We start from the raw sequence: 21,014 nt of genomic DNA, 5'->3' as shown, positions 1-21,014 counted from the left end.
CCTGTTGCTGACAATGGCGGTAAGTTGGAAGGAAAAAAACTGTGAATCATTCTTCCTCTGGCTGCCCAACCTCAGAGCTGGCAACTTTAGCTTCAATCAGACCAGGAGTATGACAAAGGCTAGGGTGGCTAGGGGATTAGGCTCCAAAAACGCACAGACACTTACCTCCCAGAGTTGACTCCTTTCATGTGGTCTGTGTAAATATAGATATCGGGTATAAACTTGTTGAGGATGCTCCTTGCAGAATCCACAATCCTGTTTGCCATCTGAGGTGATACGCGTACTGAATACCTGCAACCTGGAGTTAAGGGTGTCATTCTGCTTGGACTCCACAACAGAGAAAAGTCAGTCATAAAGCTAGCGAGTATTTGTAGAACTGTCATAACAAACTGGGACTTCTAATCCATTCTATTCTCCACCTGTATTTAATTACTTAACTTTGTAGTACCATAACTTAATTTTTACATTATTCTTTTTATTTATTATTATTGTATTATTATATAATTTTTTGTATTGTTATAAAAAGCCCTCGGTGAAAAACATCTAAACAATATAGACACTTGGAAAGTATAAAATAAAAGCTGTCAACCCTGCTCTAGACTGCCTACCCATCCCTCCTCCCCTAGAAATGGTTCACCTCAATTTTGGAACAAGTAAAGGCAATTGCCCCCCTGTAGGGCATGAGCCAGGCTCCCTCTGAAGTATTCTCTGACCATCCCCACTGTTGTAACCATTGAGTCTTTCTCTTAGGAGCCTAAGGCCAGAACAGACACCACACTGGGACTGACCTGGGCCCCTGTGTGACCCAATCCACCCCCTGGTAGGCTGACAGGAAAGGCAGAAAAACATTAGTGAAAGAGCATGGTGGGGCTGTTTATAAAGGTATAAACAGGTTTTTGTGTTTAACTTAAGAGCCTACTTTCAGTTACTTAAGTGTTGATGATTCTATTTATGGATGATACAGGCTCCTCACAACTGCTACCCTGTGGTCAGAATATTAGTAATTAGCACTTTTACAACAGGGCACCCTCAGAAAGGAAAGGAGAAAGATATTAGCAACTCAAATGAAAAGGCTGGTGCTTGAGAAAGTGGAAACTATTACCTAAAATTAGACTTTGTTACAGAGACTGGCTCTCCCCAATTCCACCTACCAAATAAAAAGTAAGTATGTACTAAGCACTTCCGATGTTCACTGTACGGTCAAGGGGCAGCTGCGTATGTGGGACGAGGGGCTACCAAAAACAGAGAAGTAACAACATGTGATCTTCCCACTACTCTGACCCAAACGCCATGCAGCAAGTCCAACAGGGAAAACAAGGTGTGTAGTCTGCCCAGCCTCGCCCAAGTGTTCGAAAATTCCTGTCAATAACACATTTAATTTTCATTTGAGCTGCAGAAGCAATATGCTCAGAGACTGAGCAAAGCATTTGACTGGCATCTGGCTCCCCTTTCTGACCCATCCTGAACGTCCACAAAAGATCCAGCTTCCTCATGCTAGGGAGAATCTCCCAGTAACTCCGGGCCCTCCCAGATCTTGAGATTGGACCCCCTAGTCTGCTCGGTGTTCATCCCCAAACCGACACCACCACCCCCAGCTCCACCAACCAAAGTGTTCAAAGCCTTCGGCCTGATCTGCCTGCCTTCATTCTTCAACCCAGAGTTCCCCCCTCTCCTGAAATCCTCCGGGCAGCACCGACTGTGGCCTGCACTTGAACTTACCACACGTCTCCCTTCGTATACACTCATGCTGTCCTTGCTCTTCGATGAGACCGCACACTCCATAAGGAAAGGGGCTCTACTTCTGTATCCCTCACAAGTCTCTAATACACTACTTTTGTACTCAGAAATGCTCGATAAATATTTGACTTGACTCAAAGGACAAACCCGAAATGAGGAAAGAGCAAAGAGGGATTTTTCAATACACACACAGAGCCCAGTTACATCACCACCTCTTCTGTCCAGAATGTACTTTTGACCACAGGCAGCTTAGACAAACAGTCCCAGGTCTCATACCCTTTGGACCAGGAGGGTGCTATCCTTCTGAGGTCTGAAGCTGCCCACCCTGTGTGGGAAAATACAGATGTCGTTATCCTGACACATAAGCCCACAGCATTCATGTCTTCCAAAGTTCTTTCAGGTACATGATCATCTTATTTTATGCTCACGGTAACCCTGAGGCAAGGGCCACATATTCTTGGTTCCAGGGCTCACACTTAGGACAGCTGGGTCACGGAACTAAGATTCAAAATTAAACAGATCCGAATTCCCAGAGACAACCTTCTTCCCCCACCCTTCCAGGGATGTGGAAACCAGGTGGCTAACAACAGTGCTAATGAGGGCCAGTGGAAGCATATACTAGAATTCAGGCAGTGGAGTAAAGAAGGAAAGGGACTTTAAAGCCGGCTGAATCCCAGAGTCATTATGGAGCTATCTGGCTCGGTGTGGAGGCCCTACCATGATTGGCTAAGGGTTCTAGAATCAGATTATCTGTGTTAAGTGTCAGCTCCAGCAAACTGCATCATTCTGGGACTAATGTGCTATTCTTGGTGCCTCTACCTCTTCACCAGTAAGAAAAGGATAATCATAATACTCTCCTCACAGGGTCTGGAGGCTCAAATGAAGTAATGCGCGTAAAGTTCTCAGCGGTGCCTGGTGTGTGGTCGGAGCCCAGTGGATGTCAACTATTGCTTTTCCTACTGGTAGTCCAAGATTCAAATCCCAAAGCAGAGGTTCTTTCCTCTCAGGAGTAAGAGACCTCTCTGAGAATCTAATGAAAGCTATGAACACTCCCCCAAGAAACACGTGAACACATAATTTTGCAGACAATTTGGGGGGATGGTGAATGTCCTGAAGGCCATTTATGAGTACCACGCTGAGAACTCATATCCAAGAAACACAAGTTCATGGCTACAGCCCACATGGAACTCCTGCCCTTCACCCTCCCTGGTGTTACAAGTCGGAGAAAGCTAAGGGGTGTGTGTGTGTGTGTGTGTGTGTGTGTGTGTGTGTGTGTGTGTGTGTGTGTGTGTGTGTGTGTGTGTGTGTGTGTGTGTGTGTGTGTGTGTGTGTGTGTGTGTGTGTGTGTGTGTGTGTGTGTGTGTGTGTGTGTACAAAGAAAGAGACTGATTCTCTAAGTATCTTCCCTATAGTTAGAGAAAGGAAACCAGATTGTCCAACAAATTCTACCTCACGCCCCTCTTCTGCCTCTACTCTAGCTTCTTCACTTAACTCTTATGTACCCAGTCATGAGCTACTGGGACAGCATCACAAAACTAAAACACAGTGTTCCTTTCTCTCTCAGGCAGGGGGAGAATGAGAGTGGGTGGCAGTAAATAAAAGGCAACCACACTGTCCAGTCACAGCTGCTGGCAGGAACACCAGCTCCCTCCCAATCCCTGGCCAATCAGTCAGAGAGATGCACTCTGCTGCGGTGGGTGGGCTGGGGGGTTGGGGTGGGGGTTGGAAGGGGGCAGCGGGGAGCCCAGTTAAAACCACAAACACACACCGGAGAGCGGTGCTAGTTCTCCCAGCTCCCAGGGCTCCCAGCTTGAGCCCTCCTATGGGGAATACAATCTCCAAGCTCAGCCCAACCATTAACCGGCCTTGCAAGTAACAAACCACAAAACCAGCTAAAGCTTTTTCCAAAGGCAGCTTTTTTTTTCCCAGGCTCCAAAGCTGGCCAAGAAGATGATCTCAATTCAAACCCACACTCCTTTGAGGTGTTCGAGAAACAGGAAGCTTTGCAGACCAGTGGCTGGAACGTTTGGTTTGTAGACAGGGATCTGGGCAAGGGCGCTGTGTCAACTCTCCTGGGGAGTTCAGAGGAAGGCTCTAGAGTCGGGGCTGTATCGGGCAGCGTTCAGGTGTCCTACCCCCGGCCTCAAGGAAGGTGAGGGGCTTGGGACCTCACTGGCATCCTTCTGGCTCAGAGTCTACACAGGGAAGGCTCGAAGAACACGAGAGAGAAGCCGGGGAGGAACAATGTTGCCACCCCAGGTGCCCGGGGCATAACAGCTCTCTCAGCTTTTATGTAAAACACTGTACAACCCCGTTTCCCGTCGTCTTCATCAAAGGCTTCAAAACTCTCACAAGGCTTTTGCACCCAGTATAGCGAGTACAGGTGGGATCCCACTGTAACTGCCTCTGTGAAACCCATGTTGTTACCACAGGACTGTGGTAAACAAACAGAACACATGCTGGAAATCACATTTCCAAACTAGAGAGAATGGATTCCAAGCAGAGTTCACTGCCACAACGTAGCATTGAGGAAACAAATCTCAAAAGAGAAAAAACAAACCGAAATAGTCCTGAGAGTGTGTAGGAACTCCGTGTACAAGGCTATTAACCCATTAACCACAGCATTTTTGGCAACAGTGAAAAACAGAAGACACCCCAATGGCCATCAACAGGGTTTAATTTGGAATTCTTTACATAGTGAAATACAATGTTAATGAGAATGAGGTTGAGCTATAAGTAACTGACACGGGTCAAGCAGAACAGGCATATTAAAAAAAAAAAAAAAACCCCCACCTACTCACATCACATTTCCATTTCTCTATAACCTGTTTCTACCGCCTCTGAATCGGAGAACTTGAGAGTTGAACATCACCTTGGGTCATCAATGGAAGTATCCATCAACCTGGGGGCTCCCCAGGACAGGAGCCATTTCTCCCCCATTCTCTCCTCATATACACAGGTCTTGACCCATAATCCATGGAAGAAGCTTTGTTATAAATTCCTCTGTTCTTGATGATGCCTACAAAGAACTTCAGGTAGCACCCCAAGTTTGATCTTTTATCTCATCAATGGCTCTCTCTGCCCACGGTATGCCCCCATGCCGTGCCCTCACCACTCACTGTTCAATCTACTCAAGGCCTCTGAAAAGTTAGTCCACTCCATACTTCTTTTCCTCCAAGAAGGACCACCCCAAAACCTCCTGAGAAATACAAAATTTGACTTTAAGCCCCTATCACCCCAAGAAGCATACATCCTGGTCCACCCCACTGTGTCAAATTCCCACCAGGAAAGCCACACCCAACCCCATCCAGCCCCCACCCCACCCCGCCTCTAACACTTGCCCTCACCCAGATCTTGTTGGCACCTAGAATTCTACCACTCTTAATATCTGAAACCCCAAAACACAGTTCCCTAAACATAATTTCTTGTTCTTCTACACAGCACACATATCTACTTCCATTAAACCTGCTAAGGATTCCAAACCCATGACCAGGTGCTTTCTCCAGGCTGGTGAGCCCCTGCTGCATTACTCAGTAAGGAGTGCACTGGCTGTCACTCCAATGCCACGCTCACCAATACGCCCTCTAACCCGTCCTTCTGCATAACCCACTCACCCTGTCAATCCACACCCAGCCCTGGATGAAAATGGCCCTCTTGCCTCCTCTACTTCTCCTTCTAGGCTGCCAACTGCTGCTGGACCCACGGCCATGCAGCTGGCACCATGATAACATTTCGCTTCAGCTGAGCCCTTATTGAAGTCCCACAGCCTTTTTCTTATCTTTAGTTACTATGTCCCTATGGGCACCCCACCCCCAATAGTGGCCCCTATGACACTGTGACGGCACATCTTTACCACCCCTGTTACATTCCCTTATCATACCTGTGCTGATCCCCTTATCCTAGAACCCACCCTAACTCAGTAAAATTGAAAACTCCTCCCACTGGCTTCCAATCATCGTCAGACTGCTCCATCCTTACCATATACCTGCCATTTTCAATCCATCCCCTCTCAAAGAATAATAAAAATAACAGCAGCCACAACTTACCAAACACTTACTTATATGCCACCCCAGTGTCTTGTATCATACATCTATTACCTCATTTAACCTTCTTTACAGCCCCATACAGTAGTTGTAAGCGGGCCCAATGATAAATGTGTCAACCAAGGCTTGGGGCCAAACATCTCCACCAGTGAGTGGCAAAGCCAGTTAGAATCCACATCTGTGTGACTCTAGTACCTGTGCTTTAATCACCTTGTTACCTTGCTTTATCAGTCTCCCTCTCTCATATATAAATCTACTTTACCCAAGCTACAAAAATACTCAAATCATCACCAACCTTTTTGTTAAAAAGGAAGGGAATCTTCTCAATTCTCTTCCTCAAGTCACCACCTTATCTTTCCTTCTATTCTCTTTCTTGTCAAGGTTCTTGAAAGAGTGGCCTCTGCTCTTCACCATTTCCCTCCATCACTCTGCAACCGAGAACTAGTTATCTGGCCTCTGCCTCTACCACCCTCTGGAAAGAGCTCCCAGGGGTATCAGTGGCAGCCTGCTGTGAGTCCCTCAGCTTGCCCCCCATCCTAATGCTGACTCCTCTGAGCCCTTCTAAGGCGCTGACCTGGGTGGGCTTCCAAGAAGCTACATTTTCTTTTTTACCTCTTTTTAGAAAAAAACGATTTGCAATTTATTCATAAACAAAGAGTTAACATCCCTGCTAAACACAGACTTTCCCTCACCAACTTCTCTTCATCAGTCTGTACAGGAAAAGCAGAATAAATGCCTGTCTCTACCAATTTTCAAAAGAATGAGTTGATTTCCAAGCGGGATGAATAAAGGTTTATTTTTTTTAAGTATCATAATAAATTTGTGGATGTAAACTTATTTAATGTGTTTCGATCAACTGTAATTGTTCCTACTGGTGGTTGGATTGTCCCACCTTTGGCTAGTAGGAGCCTCTTCAAGTTGGCTTCTGTGTCTAGTTGACATGACTCTAGTAGCCTTTGACAGCTTCCTTGATTTCTGGGAATTTTGCTAGATATTGTCAAATTCTTAACCATAGGGGTTATACTGTCTCACCTTCCCACCAGCCTTTCAACAGAATAGGATGTCAAACTTCAGTTTTTTACCAGTCTGATTAGTGAGAGATGGTACCTCAGTGTAGTTTAAAAAAATTTTTTTTATTTTTATGTATTTTTTTAAAATGAAATATAGTTATTTGATTTCCTTATTCTCCTCTCAACTCTCTGATTTTCCCTAGTCTTCCTTCCTGGGAGCACTTACTTTGCTTTTGCTTTCAAGTCTTAGTGACCTCTCACGGTTCCACCCTCCTCCCTGCCTTCTACATGGTACCTGACTCCAAATCTTTCATTTCTAGCTCTCCTGGCCCCTCAGTTACAGTTCTACATTCCTAACTTCTAATAAGTCCTTTCTAGACTTATCCACTTACCTACCTGGGACCACCAAACCCAACATGAATAAAACTAAACTTATCTTCACCGCCACCCACACGGCCACACCCCACTCCAAACATTTGTAGCTTCTATCTGAACAAAATATGTCTATTCAGGTGCATAAGTGAGAAACATCAAAGTCACACTCAAGGATTCCCTGTTCCTCTAGCACAGACCCAGGTGATTGCTGCATCCTATCCATCCTGCCTCTAGGACCTCCATAAACTAGCAGCCCTCACCTGTCCCCCAGCCCCTACCCTCACCGGCTCTCTTTAGGGCATGATAATTCCCCACTATCTTTGCCTCTAAGTGATCGCCATCAGGTGATTAGATGGTTTTTTGTTTGTTTTTTTGTTTTTTTTAACTTGCACCTACCAAAATTTCTACAACGAGCCAAAAATAGCCAAAAGTTCTTTCGGTACCACCAGAGTTATCTGCTTGATGTGCAAATTCTCTCTCCAAAAGAAAATTACTGACTCTGAATGAAGGTCGACTCCTCGGCACAGCCTCCCAGCTTTACAGGCTCCTGCCCCAACTTTTTGTCCCATCTTCTACTACCAAACACCCTTGACCGACCTGCATTCAGGCCACACCACGTTGCCTGCCACTCCCCAGAACCAATGTGCACTGCTCCCTCCACACAGGCCCACATTTCTGCCTGAAGAACTCCGCCTTCTTTGCCCCATTTTACAAGCCTTTATTCTTCAAGGCTCAGTCCAAATGCCCTGTCCTCTCTATAGGAAAAAGCAGAGGTTAAAAGCCTGGGCTTTTAACAGGGACAGGGTTCAAATTCCAGCTCTACCATTACTAGCAATGTGATGTGGGAGCAAATTCCTTTTGAAGCCTCAGTTTCCCCATCTACAAAACAGGATGTAAGAGAATTCAAACTCACTTTGAGGCTTAAGAATAAAGTATATAAAATATAAATGTATTAAACTCCACAATCAAAAGACATAGAGTGGCTGAATGAATAAAACAAGACCCAACTACATGCTGTCCACAAGAGACTCACTTTTGATATAAGGACATAAATAGGCTGAAAGTGAAGGCACAGAAAAAGATATTCCATGCAAATGGTAACCAAAGAAGAGCAAGGGTGACTATAGTTATATCAAACAAAATAGACTTTAAGCCAAAAAAGACTTCAAAGTCACTAGAGACAAAGGTTATTATATAACAGTAAAAGGGTCAATTGAACCAGAAGATATAACAGTTATATAAATACATGCACTCAACATCAGACCACCTAAATATATAAAGCAAACATCCACAAATCTGAATGGAGAAATAGACAGCAATGCAATAATAATAAGAGACTTCAGTACCCCACTTTCAATAATGGATAGAACAACCAGAAAGAAAATCAGTAAGGAAACAGCAGACTTGAACACTATAAACCAAAGAGAACCAACAGACATATACAGAACATCCAGCCACCAGTAGCAGAATACACATTCTTCTCAAGCACACGTGGAACATTCTCTAGGATCACATGGTAGGTCATAGAACAAAGTCTCAATAAACTTAAGGAGGGTGAAATCACCACAAGTATCTTTTCTAACCACAATGGAATGAAACTAGATATCAATAACAGCAAGAAAATGGGAAAATTCAAATACATGAAAATTAGAAACATGCTTCTGAACAAATATTGGGTCAAAGAAATCAAAAAGGGAAATTAGAACATATCTTGAGACAAATGAAAACAGAACAAACCAAAATTTATGAAATGCAACAAAAGGAATACTAAGAAGGAATTTTATAGTGATAAGTGCTTACATTCTTTCTACAAAAGAAGAAAGATCTCAAATAAACAGCCTAACTTTACACTAGAAAAAGAAGAAACCACATTCAAAGTTAGCAGAAGATCAGAGTAGATATAAATAAAACAGAAAAACGATAGGAAAAAAATCAACAAAACAGCTGATTTTCTGAAAAGATAAGCAAAACTGACAAATCTTTAGCTAGACTAAGAGAAGACTCAAATAAGTAAAATCAGAAATGAAAGGAAACATTACAACTGATGCCACAGAAATTGAAAAAGATCACAAGGGACTATTATGAATGATTACATGCCAACAAATTGGACAACCTAGAAGAAATGAATAAACCTAATACCTATCAAGTCTGAATCAAGAACACAGAGCCTGAACAGACCAATTACATGTAAGGAGACTAAATCAGTAATCAAAAACTTCCCAACAAAGAAAAGCCCAGAACCAGATGGCTTCAGCAGATGAATCCACTGGTGAATTCTGCCAAACATTTAAAGAAGAATTAACATCAATCCTTCAACTTCTAAAAAATCAAACAGGAAAAACTTCCAAACTCATTTTGCAAAACCAGCATCACCAAAGCCAGACAAAGACAATACAAGAAAAGAAAACTATAGGCCAACATCTCTGATGAACATGGATGCAAAAAACCTCAACAAATATTATCAAACTGAATTCAACAGCACATTAAAAGGATCATACAACATGATAGACTGGCACTTATCCCTGGGATGCAAGAATGGTTCAACAAATGCAAATCAATCAATGTGATACACCACATTAACAGAATGAAGGATAAGAATTACATCATTGTCTCAATAGTTGCAGAAAAAGCATTTGACAAAATTTAACATTCTTTCATGATAAAAACTCTCAACAGGGGCTTCCCTGCTGGCGCAGTGGTTGAGGGTCCACCTGCCGATGCAGGGGACGCGGGTTCGTGCCCCGGTCCGGGAGGATCCCACATGCCGCGGAGCAGCTGGGCGCGTGAGCCATGGTGCTGGGCCTGCGCGTCTGGAGCCTGTGCTCCGCAACGGGAGAGGCCACAGCAGTGAGAGGCCTGCATACCGCAAAAAAAAAAAAAAAAAAAAAAAAACTCTCAACAAATTAAGCATGGAAGAAACTTACCTCAACACAATAAAGACCATATATGAAAAGCCCAAAGCTAACATCATCTTTAATGGTGAAAAACTGAAAGTTTTTCCTATAAGATTTAGAACAAAGCAAGGATTCCCACTCTTGCCACTCCTACTCAACATAGTACTAGAAGTCCTAGCCGGAGTAATTTGGCAAGAAAAAGAAAGAAAAGGCATCCGAACTGGAAAGGAAAAAGTAAAATTATCTGTTTGCAGATGACATTATCTTATATGTAGAAACCCTAAAGAATGGATCAAAAAAAAAAAGAAAAATTATTAGAACTAATAAATGAATTCAATAAAGTTGCAGGATACAAAATCAACATACAAAAATCAGTTGCATTTCTACACACTAACAACAAACTACCTGCAAAGACAATCAAGGAAACAATCCTATTTACAATAGCATTAAAAAGAACCTAGGGCTTCCCTGGTGGCGCAGTGGTTGAGAGTCCGCCTGCCAACGCAGGGGACGCGGGTTCGTGCCCCGGTCCGGGAAGATCCCATATGCCACGGAGCGGCTGGGCCTGTGAGCCATGGCCGCTGAGCCTGAGCGTCCGGAGCCTGTGCTCCGCAACAGGAGAGGCCACAACAGTGAGAAGCCCGCGTATCGCAACAAAAATAAATAAATAAAAAAATAAATAAATGTGCTGTGTCCCTTAAAAAAAAAAAAAAAGAACCTAAACACTTAGGAATAAACTTCACCAAGGAAGCTAAAGACTTATACACTGAAAACTATAAAACACTGATGAAAGACATTTTAAGACTTTTTAAATGGAAAGACAGTCCATGTTCATGGGTTGGAAGAATTATTGTTAAAATGTCCATATTTTCCAAAGCAATCTGCAGATTCAATGCAATCCCTATCAAAATCCCAATGTTCTTTTTAATAAAAATAGAAAAAAACAATCCTAAAATTTACAAGAAACCAAAAAGGACTCCAAATAGCCAAAGCAATTTTGAGCAAGAAGAATAAAGCTGGAGGCATCACAGGTCCTGATTTCAAAATATATTACAAAGCTACAAAAATCAAAACAGCATGTCATTGGCATAAAAACAGACATATAGACAAACAGAACAGAACAGAGAGCCCAGAAATAAACCTACGCATATCTGGTCACCTGATCTTCAACTAGGATGACAAGAATACACAATGGGGAAAGAATATTCTCTTCAATAAACAGTGTAGGGAAAACTGGATACCTACATGCAAAAGAATGAAACTGGACTCATCTTACACCACATACAAAGATGGACTCAAAATGGACTAAAGACAAACATAAGACTTGAAACTGTAAAACTAGAAGAAAACATAGTGGGGAAGCTTTTTAGCTTTGGCAATGATTTCTTGAATACCAAAACACAGGCAAAAGAAACAACAAAGTGAAAAGGCAACCTATGTAATGAGAGAAAATGTCTGAAATTCATATATATGATTAATACCCAAATATAAGACACTCATACAACTTAGTAGCAAAATAAACAAACAACCCAATTTAAAAATGGGCAAAAGATCTGAATAGACATTTCTCCCAAAAAGACATACAAATGGCCAACAGGAACATGGAAAGGTACTCAACAATCACTAATCACCAGGGAACTACAAATCAAAACCATACTGAGATATCACCTCACCCCATTAGGACGGCTATTATCAAAAAATAAATAAATAAATAACAGGTGTTGGTGAGAAAAGGGAATCCTTGTATACTGTTAGTGGGAATATAGGTTAGTGTAGCCACTATGGAAAACAGTATGGCGATTCCTTGAGAAATTAAAAATAGAACTAACCATTTGATCCAGCAATCCCACTTCTGGATGTATATCTAAAGGAATTGAAATCAGGATCTCAAAGAAATATACACACATTTCTATACCCTTTTCAGCATTATTCACAATAGCCAAGGCATGAAGGCAACCTACATGTCCATTGTTAAGTGCTTAAGAGTAAGCACTTAATAAATGGCAGATGTTATTCATTATTATTCATTCCTCCCACATCTTCCAGACAAATTTGCTACTCTTTACTCTTAGCTTCCCCAACCCACTGCACATCATCTATATCACTTTACACATTATAGCAGAATTATGTGTTTGTATATTTGTTTCCTTCACCCGACGATGAGCTCTTCTGAGGGAGGAACTGCGACGCACTGGTGGCCCCCAAATCGAAGCCCTCAGGACAGTGTCACATACACTGGAGCTGTTTGCTTAAGTGTTAACTGAAAAAATAAATGAATCAATCAGTCAATCTAGTTATGGTGAGGCAGGTAATAAAATATCCTATCTCAGCCAATAATTATAAATTAATTATTAAGACTTTTCCAAGATTGTTGTCTAAAATGTAAATAACCCTGAGAAGAAGTAAATTGTTATGAGTTACTCTTATCTTAGGGAGGCAAGAAAAAAATAAGAAATCTGAAGCAAATGCAAAGGATACGCCATTCCTCTGATACGTTTGATCTTTCCTGGATCTGTGAGCTGAATGGGCTTCAGGACCTTCCTTACAGGACATGAGAAAAACACTTCGCCTCCTCCTCCAGGGAGCATTCCCCGTCGCACAATCTGCACCAAGTGAGAAAGAAGAGGTGAGGGTTCAGTAGAGTGGATGACACCCAACCTGGCTGGTTTACACCAAGAATGAAAACCACCATTAGAAAGCAGCAAGCTCTTTCATACACAACTTGTCAATCCCTTCAAGATGAATAGCACCTGATGTTAGCTCCACGGGGGCATGTGCTAAACAAGGACACCGTGTGGTATGTCGGAAAGAGCAGTGGACACAGAGCCTGCATGGCCCAGTCAAAGCCAGACAGGTCACTTCACCACCAGAACCTGTTTGTTCAACCTTAAAATGAGGGACTGGCCTAGTTCATCAACTTATCCCACTTCTTAACCATCAGGAACCCTTTTCTCCTTCTCTGGAATTAACTGATCTATCAAAACTCTACATGATTAAATAAAAATGAAGTCATTTTCCTTGTTTAAAAACATCATTTTAAAAAATAGAGATGCTAAACAGCTTAAGATATCCAGTGTTATCACATTGGATTGATGTAATTCCCTTAAATAGCAAACAAACAGATGCTTAAATTACTTCGACTAAGTTTTGAAAGTAACGTACTAAAAATTCTCAGGAACATTCACGTTGGGAGGCTCCAGACACAAATTAAGATAAATGATCTAGATCAGAGAGGCAGCATGGTCAGAATCCTGGCTCTACTACTTATTAGCTGAGTTGTTATGAGCCAAGGAGTTAATACATGTAGAATGCTTACAACATCGCCTACCATGAAGTAAGTGCAGTATAACTGCTGGCTACTCCTGTCATTACTAAAGGGTCCCTTTCAGCTCAAAGTCTGCAATGTTTGGTTCATGAATCCTGTGGGACTTCTAATAAATGGCGACTGCAAATGTGCCACACACACGTGAGGCATATAGCTCTTCCAATGAGTTGGTAAGAAAATCTTTCACATTGATATATACCACTAACAATTGTACATTCTTACCTTTAACTCAAACGATTCACCATCAATCCCAAACTGTTTCAATAGAGGGAGCGCTGTTGCCTTAAGAACATCAACCTGTAGAATTATTTCAGAAAAAAAAAAAGCTTAGTTAAACCTTGAGAGATGGAAAGAAGAAAGAGCCCGCGAAGGAGGGGACGGCTTAGCCTCCAGGTAGATGAAGCAGTCTAGTAAAGAGAAAAGAGGCTGGCTTACAACTGAGGGTGTGGGCCGGCTCTGCTCCCGAGTATAGACTGTGACTTTATAAGCCACTGGCTCCTGTGGGCCCCTTTTCCACATTTACAATATCATACACCTACCTTATGAGTCATCATGAGCATCACGTGCATCAGGCAAAAAGCACCAAGAAACTGCTGGGCTCATACAGAAAACAGAGACCTGTGCTCAGTCTTAATAGGTATAAACACTACGCAAGAAAATCACCTGTTTTAGTATTCTTTTTCCAACATGACTGTTTAATGTTTAGAGCCGGTGGCACTCGAGACTAAAGCAAATCAAATGAACTATTCAACCTAAGAGTCCTACCTAAGAATCCTGCTGACACCCACCACAAAGGTATTTAAAGGTGGTGATTCTACAAGGCAGTGAGGGCCTCGGGGGAAGGACAGCCTCAAACTGCATGAAGCAACACAAACCCCAAAGTGCAATGACAGCATCCACAGTTGATGACAAGACAGTGCCAAGTGTAACTGTTATCTCCTCCTCAATTAAAACCCCTTGTTCATTTGTGGATTGCTCATAGAGGAGAAGGTGACATTCAAATCAATGGCAACGTGCGAAAGAACAGCAATCCCTTGCTTGTTCCCAATGGAACAAGAGATGTTTCTCGGCCCTGCGGGGGCTGACTCTATAGCAGGAGGCGCTGAGGGCACAAGCGGCCCAAGCAGAGGCTGCAGGGAAAAGCCCTGATCCTGGCCCAGGCTCTGTCTCCAGTTAGCTGCGTGGCCTCAAACAAGAAAATCTCAACTGTCTAAATTTCCTTGTCTCTAAGGTAAGGAGCTCAGCCTGCCTGTCTCCGAGTTGCTACCAACTCTAATGTGCTAAGGGTCAATAGAACGATACTCCAGCAAGGCTTTACAGCAGAGAATGCGCCCCAGCTAAATATTCTCATATCAGAAAATTAACCAGAGGTAGCAATGACCTATGAAGCCTAGGAACATGTTCAGCATGGATGAGGTGGGGCAGAAGCAGTTACTGGGAAAATTCATTAAAGATGAGCTGAGCTCATTTCAATTAAATATTAAAGCTACACACACCCACAAACTTAAAATATGCATTTGGGATTGCCAGAACCAAGATGAATCAGTCTAGGCTACTGTTAAGGGCAGCTGAGGAGAAGGCCAAGCCAGATTCTGGAAAACGTGAGGGCTGCAAGAATGCAGGGCACTCTTGCCCACATGACTCCTGGAACTAGGCAGCCTCCAGCTCTCTTGGGGAAGAGAAGCGCAAGAGAACAGAATATCCCTGGAGCCATAAAGGATGAGGTCAAATTGACTCTGAGGGTCAGCCAGGAGCCCAAGTGTAACTCCAGATGTGGTCCTGTCTCCTAAGTCACTCTCCATCTGACGTGGAAGGCAGGCAACTCGGTTCAGTGTGACAATGGCTGGAAAAGCAGTTGTGGGCTGAAGCCCCACTCTGCCTCTTACCAGCTCTGAGACCTGGACATTACCTCCCCAAGGCCTTGGCTTCCTGCTGTATAAAGAGGGGCTGGACTGGACAAGTTCCACAGCCTCCCCTGGCTCCACACACTGGTTCTAGCAGGGCGAGGGTGGTCTGTAGGTTTTGCTTAACGGAAACTGGGCTGTGCTCAGAGAGGAAAGGCAGAAGTCTGACCCAAGTAGAAGCTCAGGGCAAAGATGTCACCCTTACAGTCCAGTCAGTCAATCAACAGGTAGAAATATGATCAGGCCGCACCAAATAGAAAAAGGGAAGCAACCTGCTCTTCAGTTCCCTGTCTGAAACAGTGATAAGAACACCCACCTCCCCTCACAAATCAAATAAATATGGATACAGACGTAAGTACACCTAGAACAGTGCCCAGCACACAGTAGACTTCTTGACCCTTTCAGGACAGTACTAAAAAAGAATGGACTCTTCGCACACCAATTGGCCAGCTGTTGGCACCAGTAAATATCTACTGGGGGCTCTAATATCAAATCACCGAGATTCAAAGGAGACCTCCTAGAAGTTTTCTTCTCAAAATTTCTCCCCATTTCCTATCTTTTTGCCTCCAAGGAAAAATGTCCCTACCCCTTTATACGGCACATCCCATCGCTGCCGCTTTCAACTCTCATCCTTGTTGGATGTCTGCAGAGCTACCCTTATTAAATCCCCCTACCCTTTTTTTCTTTTTTTTTTGCGGTACGCGGGCCTCTCACTGTTGCGGCCTCTCCCATTGCGGAGCACAGGCTCCGGATGCGCAGGCTCAGCGGCCATGGCTCACGGGCCCAGCCGCTCCGCGGCACGTGGGATCTTCCCAGACCGGGGCACGAACCCGTGTCCCCTGCATCGGCAGGCGGACTCTCAACCACTACGCCACCAGGGAAGCCCCCCCTACCCTTTTTATTTCAACTCTTTCCTTCTCCATTACACCTTCGCCTCAGCCTACAAACAAGTTCAAGTTTTGTTCGTTTAAAAATTCCCAACCTCAGCTCTTAAGGAATCATCCTATCTAACTTCTGGAAGAATCTCCTAACCTTCCATGGTTCTATTTCCTACTCATTCTGAACCTGTGCCTGCCCTTGCATTCCAATGACACTGCTCTCTCAAAGGTCAATAAAACTTCTCACTGCTGAATCTCCCTGCCCAATTCCAACTCAAATCCTGCAAAGATTGACTCTTGGATCATCCCTGGCTTCTCAGAATTCAACTCCTGCTTGGCTTCTCCAAATACTTCTATCTCCACAGTCACTGTCTGCAGCTCCTGTTCCCCCAACTGACACCTTACACACTCATTCATCTTCTTTATTATTCTCAGTCCCTGGAACCATGGGGCCAAAATTCTACTGCCCACAGAGGCCAAAAAGGGAAGGTAAATGAATGATGAGGTCAGCTAAGACCTGTATCCAGCTGAAGATCTCATGCCTCATCCAAAGAGGGCAGGTGCTCCTCAGCTCCAACAGATGGCTGTCGTGGAGAAATAGCCATCCAGCACTGCCACACCAACCTACTACCATGTAAACTCTGGGGTTTCAAACATGAACAACCAATTCAGATACACACACCACCACCACTACCAGCACACTGTACAGGCCAAAGGAAAAACACCTGTCAGATTAACTGAGCCAAAAAGCCGCCAGTGTGCAGCCTCGGCACTGGTCAATCTCGGTCTCCTAGGGAGTGAAATGTCAGTAGGTAAGATCCTGATGACCTATCTCTGAGGCTCCAGACAATAATTTCCAACTTTCAACTGGACATCCCCTACGGATGTCCCACCAATATCTCAGGAAACAGGACTAAAATCAAACACATCATCCATCACCCCACCACAATTTTCCTCTTTCTGATCACTATCCTTCAAGTCAACCAGGACAGAAATCATGGAGTTATTTATGATCCCTTCCTCCTATCCCATCTCCAATTAGTTATATAGTTATGAAGTCCCTCCCTCTACACTGCCCTTCATATCTGTCCCTACCCTTCCACTTTCTTCTGCATAATGTTCAAATTAGTTGGCACCTCTGCAATTCATCCTTCTCTCAACCTCCATAGTTATCTTCCTAAAACCATGACTGACTCTGGGGCTTCCCTTCCTCCAGAAAGCCCTCCCTAGCCCTCAGCACTTTGCTTGTGCTTCTACCAGAGCCCAGAGGTATTCAGCCTTGCAGCCTCCCTAGCTGTGTTCACAGCTGTCCACCCCATGAGACCACGTTCCCTACGGACAGAACTCATCATATTCATCCTTGTGTGCAGACAGTAGATGTGGACATAAACTGATGGGGGAACCACACATTAAAGAGAAAGTTCAAAATGAAGAAGCCACAGGTTGAAGAAGTTACTCTTTATCTGGGATTAGATGTATTTATTTTATCCTGGGCTGGAGCCAGGTACTAACCAAGGTCATTTTAGTCATGCAGCTAGCAAAAGCAGAAAGTCCTGTGGCATGTGAAAACAAACAAACAAAAAAACATTTTTAATACTCTGCAAAAAAAAGAATTAAGTACCCTTTCTAGGGAATTCATCAATTAATCTTTGTCACTGTTAATATGTAAATTTTAATACTGCCAGTGATAAAAGCTTTTAAGATCACTGGCAATTACAGAAAGAGAACAAAACTGGGACACACAGTGCCAGCGTCTCCTGTCTGCTTCAGGGCCTTTTCCCAACATTCAAGGCACCTTCCCCTTCCCATCCCAATTGGAAATGGTAGAGATCTCCTCTCATACTTTTAACTGAAGGACGCATTTCCTAGAATCTTCTGGAAAAAAGCAATCATTTGAAATTACTTTAAAATTCTAAACAGTTTATGCAACATTCCTATACAGCTAAGAATTTCAGATCTTGCACTGTACTCAGGATCCTGAGAAGAGTTTATGCACCTGAATTCAAGAATTGGGGAATAATTCTCTTAATGCCTAAGAACATATTAACTGTGTTTATACCCTAGTTAGTGCCCTGGTAAATACCAGCAGTCTCCACTTTGGGGCTAACTGCACCACCTAATTGGACTTCCCTGGTTAGGGAAGCCACACACTTTACATTCTGCCTCAGAAGCCACCCCTTCAGTGGTTTGGGTCCAATGTCTGCAGAGGTGAAGATAAGCATCCTCAGTGGGAACTTCACATCACGGCCCTCAGCTTGAAGACAGCTTCTCTGAACAGCAGAGCAGCCGAAGGGAGGGATCGTTGCCCCACTACGAGAGGCCTAAGGCAGGCCTGCTCTAATCAGTCAATCTCCCTCACCTTCTGCTTCACCCTCCCACACACATACAAAACAAACCCATCCCAGACTGGCATTAAGACAGCTGTGGTAGCCACAATGACTACTCTATCTGTATTTTAAGCTATCCTCCCTACACAGGCAGGAAAATTAGCACGCTTAATAAGAAGTATGCTGGTGCCCCAAAACTAGCAACGCTCATATATACCTTCCCTGCCCTCGTGCCCTTTTTCTACACCTGCGGACTCTTCTCAGGAGAAGGAAGTCCTAAAGTGTATGGCTGAAGCCTGAGTCCAGATCATGCTGCAGCAATGCCAAGGAGATGTTATTCTCGGCCTAAAATGTTGGTCTGCTGCCTTCCAACCTCAACCATCATACGACCTTTTGAAAATTCCACTCATGCACTTCAGCCAACAGAGTCATATTTCATGTCAACCACGATGAGACGGCAAGCATCTGTTCTGAAGGTTCTTAGACGTGACAACGAAAGGCACCTTGACGAACATTAACCATCGTGACTGAATGTGGTGATTATGAGTCTGGGCTCATCTCCCTCCTGGAGTGATCAACCTCTAAATTTCTAGGTAAATAACAAAACAAACACTCTCTACAATACGCCTGTGTGTTATCAGGAACTGGTTTCTCAAATGTTGGGTTGTGACAAGAGACAAATAAAACTCACATCTTGGTATGGCCTCATTACTCACCGAAGGGTCCACCTGGTCATTGGTCACTCCTCGCAGAACTATTCTCAGCGGGTGCTTCATAAATGGAGCCAGGCAGAGAAGACTTTCCAGATAATACCCAATGCTGCGAAGGATGCTGCAGTCATGTTCCACAGACCCACCATACAAGAGGCCAGGCTGATAATATAAGGTGGTTCCTTACACCGGAGAAAAGAAAGTCAGCAGGAAAAAAAAACTTAGTGTCACAAAGGCAACGAAGGCAGTAAGTCCCAAGGGGAAAGTCTGGCAAGGGCATCCAAGAGAGTTCAAAATGCCATTCCTAAGAGTCCACATACTTCACTCCAAAAGCTGACTCATTACTCTCAAGCCCCTGTAACAATAATAAACTGTGAGTGTAATTTAATAAACAGTAATAAATTAAACCCCTCCCTGAGCCATCTGAACTGCCAAAGCTGTGGCAGGGCACAGAGGAGATATCCTAACAGGCACCCTAGTCTCCCAACAGCACACTCTCAGACTGTGCTGATGTGGGGTTTACACGTGATGTTCTGAAATCATCATGCCAGCAATCAGCTGCTTCTAGGCCCGGGAAATGAAATTCCCCATATACCACACTCACCAAACAAGGTACCTAGAGAAGGCAAGTACTTTATGGCACTTACTTCCATTAATAGTAGCTATTTTAATTTAATAGTAACAAATGGAAATGGCTAAAATTATTGAACAGCTTTAGTGGAAACTCTTTGTTATCTTTATTTATTCTTTCAAATATTCACATCATCTAAAAAGTTTCTTACTAGGTTTACATATTAGAGGAAGAACCAAATAAAATAGATGATTCAGGGAGTATGAATAAGTGAACACAGTATTTTTGATGTTAATAATCTTTGGCCAATGTCTTCTGGCACAATTTACCAATAAAGAAATTTAACATTAGAGGAAGAACTATGTTTAGTCACCAAAAGAAAAGCAGCTCTGGGCTTCCCTGGTGGCGCAGTGGTTAAGAATCTGCCTACCAATGCAGGGGACACGGGTTCAAGCCCTGGTCCTGGTCCTGGTCCCACATGCCGCGAAGCAACTAAGCCCGTGTGCCACATCTACTGAGCCTGCACTCTAGAGCCCACGAGCCACAACTACTGAGCCCGTGTGCCACAACTACTGAAGCCCGTGCATCTAGAGCCCATGCTCCGCAGCAAGAGAAGCCGCTGCAATGAGAAGCCCACACACCACAACGAAGAGCAGCCCCTGCTCACTGCAACTAGAGAAAGCCCACGTGCAGCAGCAAAGACTCAACACAGTCAAAAATAAATAAAATAAATAAATTAAAAATAAATAAAAAGAACTAAAAACACATTTAAAAAAATCCCTACATTCTTTAAAAAAAAAGAAAAGAAAAGCAGCTCTTAGGAGTTTCATAAAATAAATATAGGTTTTACTATATTAAAAACCAAAATCCCAACCATCACGATCAGAATCATATTCTGATCAAAGTGGGAAAAACTCTACATCGGTTATTCTAAATACTATTAAAGTCACAAAACAATCTTTCTTTTAGGTCAAAAATCTCTCCTCCCTCCCCCCAGAAAAGACTCTATAACCACTGAACTCTGCAAATCTGTTACGCCTGCAAATTAACCAAATGATAAACTGACCAGATCATCAGAATGAAGGCTTCCCGGGGTGGGGGGAGCGGGGACTGACACATGAGGTGGAAAGAAGCAGGATCATGTAAATGTCTTACTTCTCAACCTAAGTTGCAGAAATGACCAGAAAAGAATAGAACTACCTTCTCTCTGAATCACCAATAAAAATAGCTGAAAAAAATC

At 43.4% G+C, this 21,014-nt stretch overlaps 1 protein-coding gene across 4 annotated transcripts in view; it reads right to left on the bottom strand.

The window, feature by feature from the left end:
- Window positions 1-21,014, bottom strand: part of LOC115863861 (tyrosine-protein kinase JAK2) — a 377,772-nt gene that overhangs the window by 310,774 nt on the left and 45,984 nt on the right. For all 4 annotated transcript variants that reach the window (XM_060300897.2, XM_060300898.2, XM_060300896.2 and 1 more), the window contains 4 exons: window positions 19,210-19,385; window positions 13,607-13,681; window positions 12,538-12,662; window positions 166-291 (listed from right to left, as the gene is read on the bottom strand). In XM_060300897.2, coding sequence (XP_060156880.1) covers window positions 166-291; window positions 12,538-12,662; window positions 13,607-13,681; window positions 19,210-19,269 — 386 coding nt within the window. In that variant the 5' untranslated portion in view covers window positions 19,270-19,385. The remainder of the gene's footprint in view (window positions 1-165; window positions 292-12,537; window positions 12,663-13,606; window positions 13,682-19,209; window positions 19,386-21,014) is intronic.

The sequence above is a fragment of the Globicephala melas genome, chromosome 6 (assembly GCF_963455315.2).
Source record: "Globicephala melas chromosome 6, mGloMel1.2, whole genome shotgun sequence".
NCBI classification, from domain to species: domain Eukaryota; kingdom Metazoa; phylum Chordata; class Mammalia; order Artiodactyla; family Delphinidae; genus Globicephala; species Globicephala melas.
This window is presented reverse-complemented; position numbering and strand designations above follow the sequence as displayed.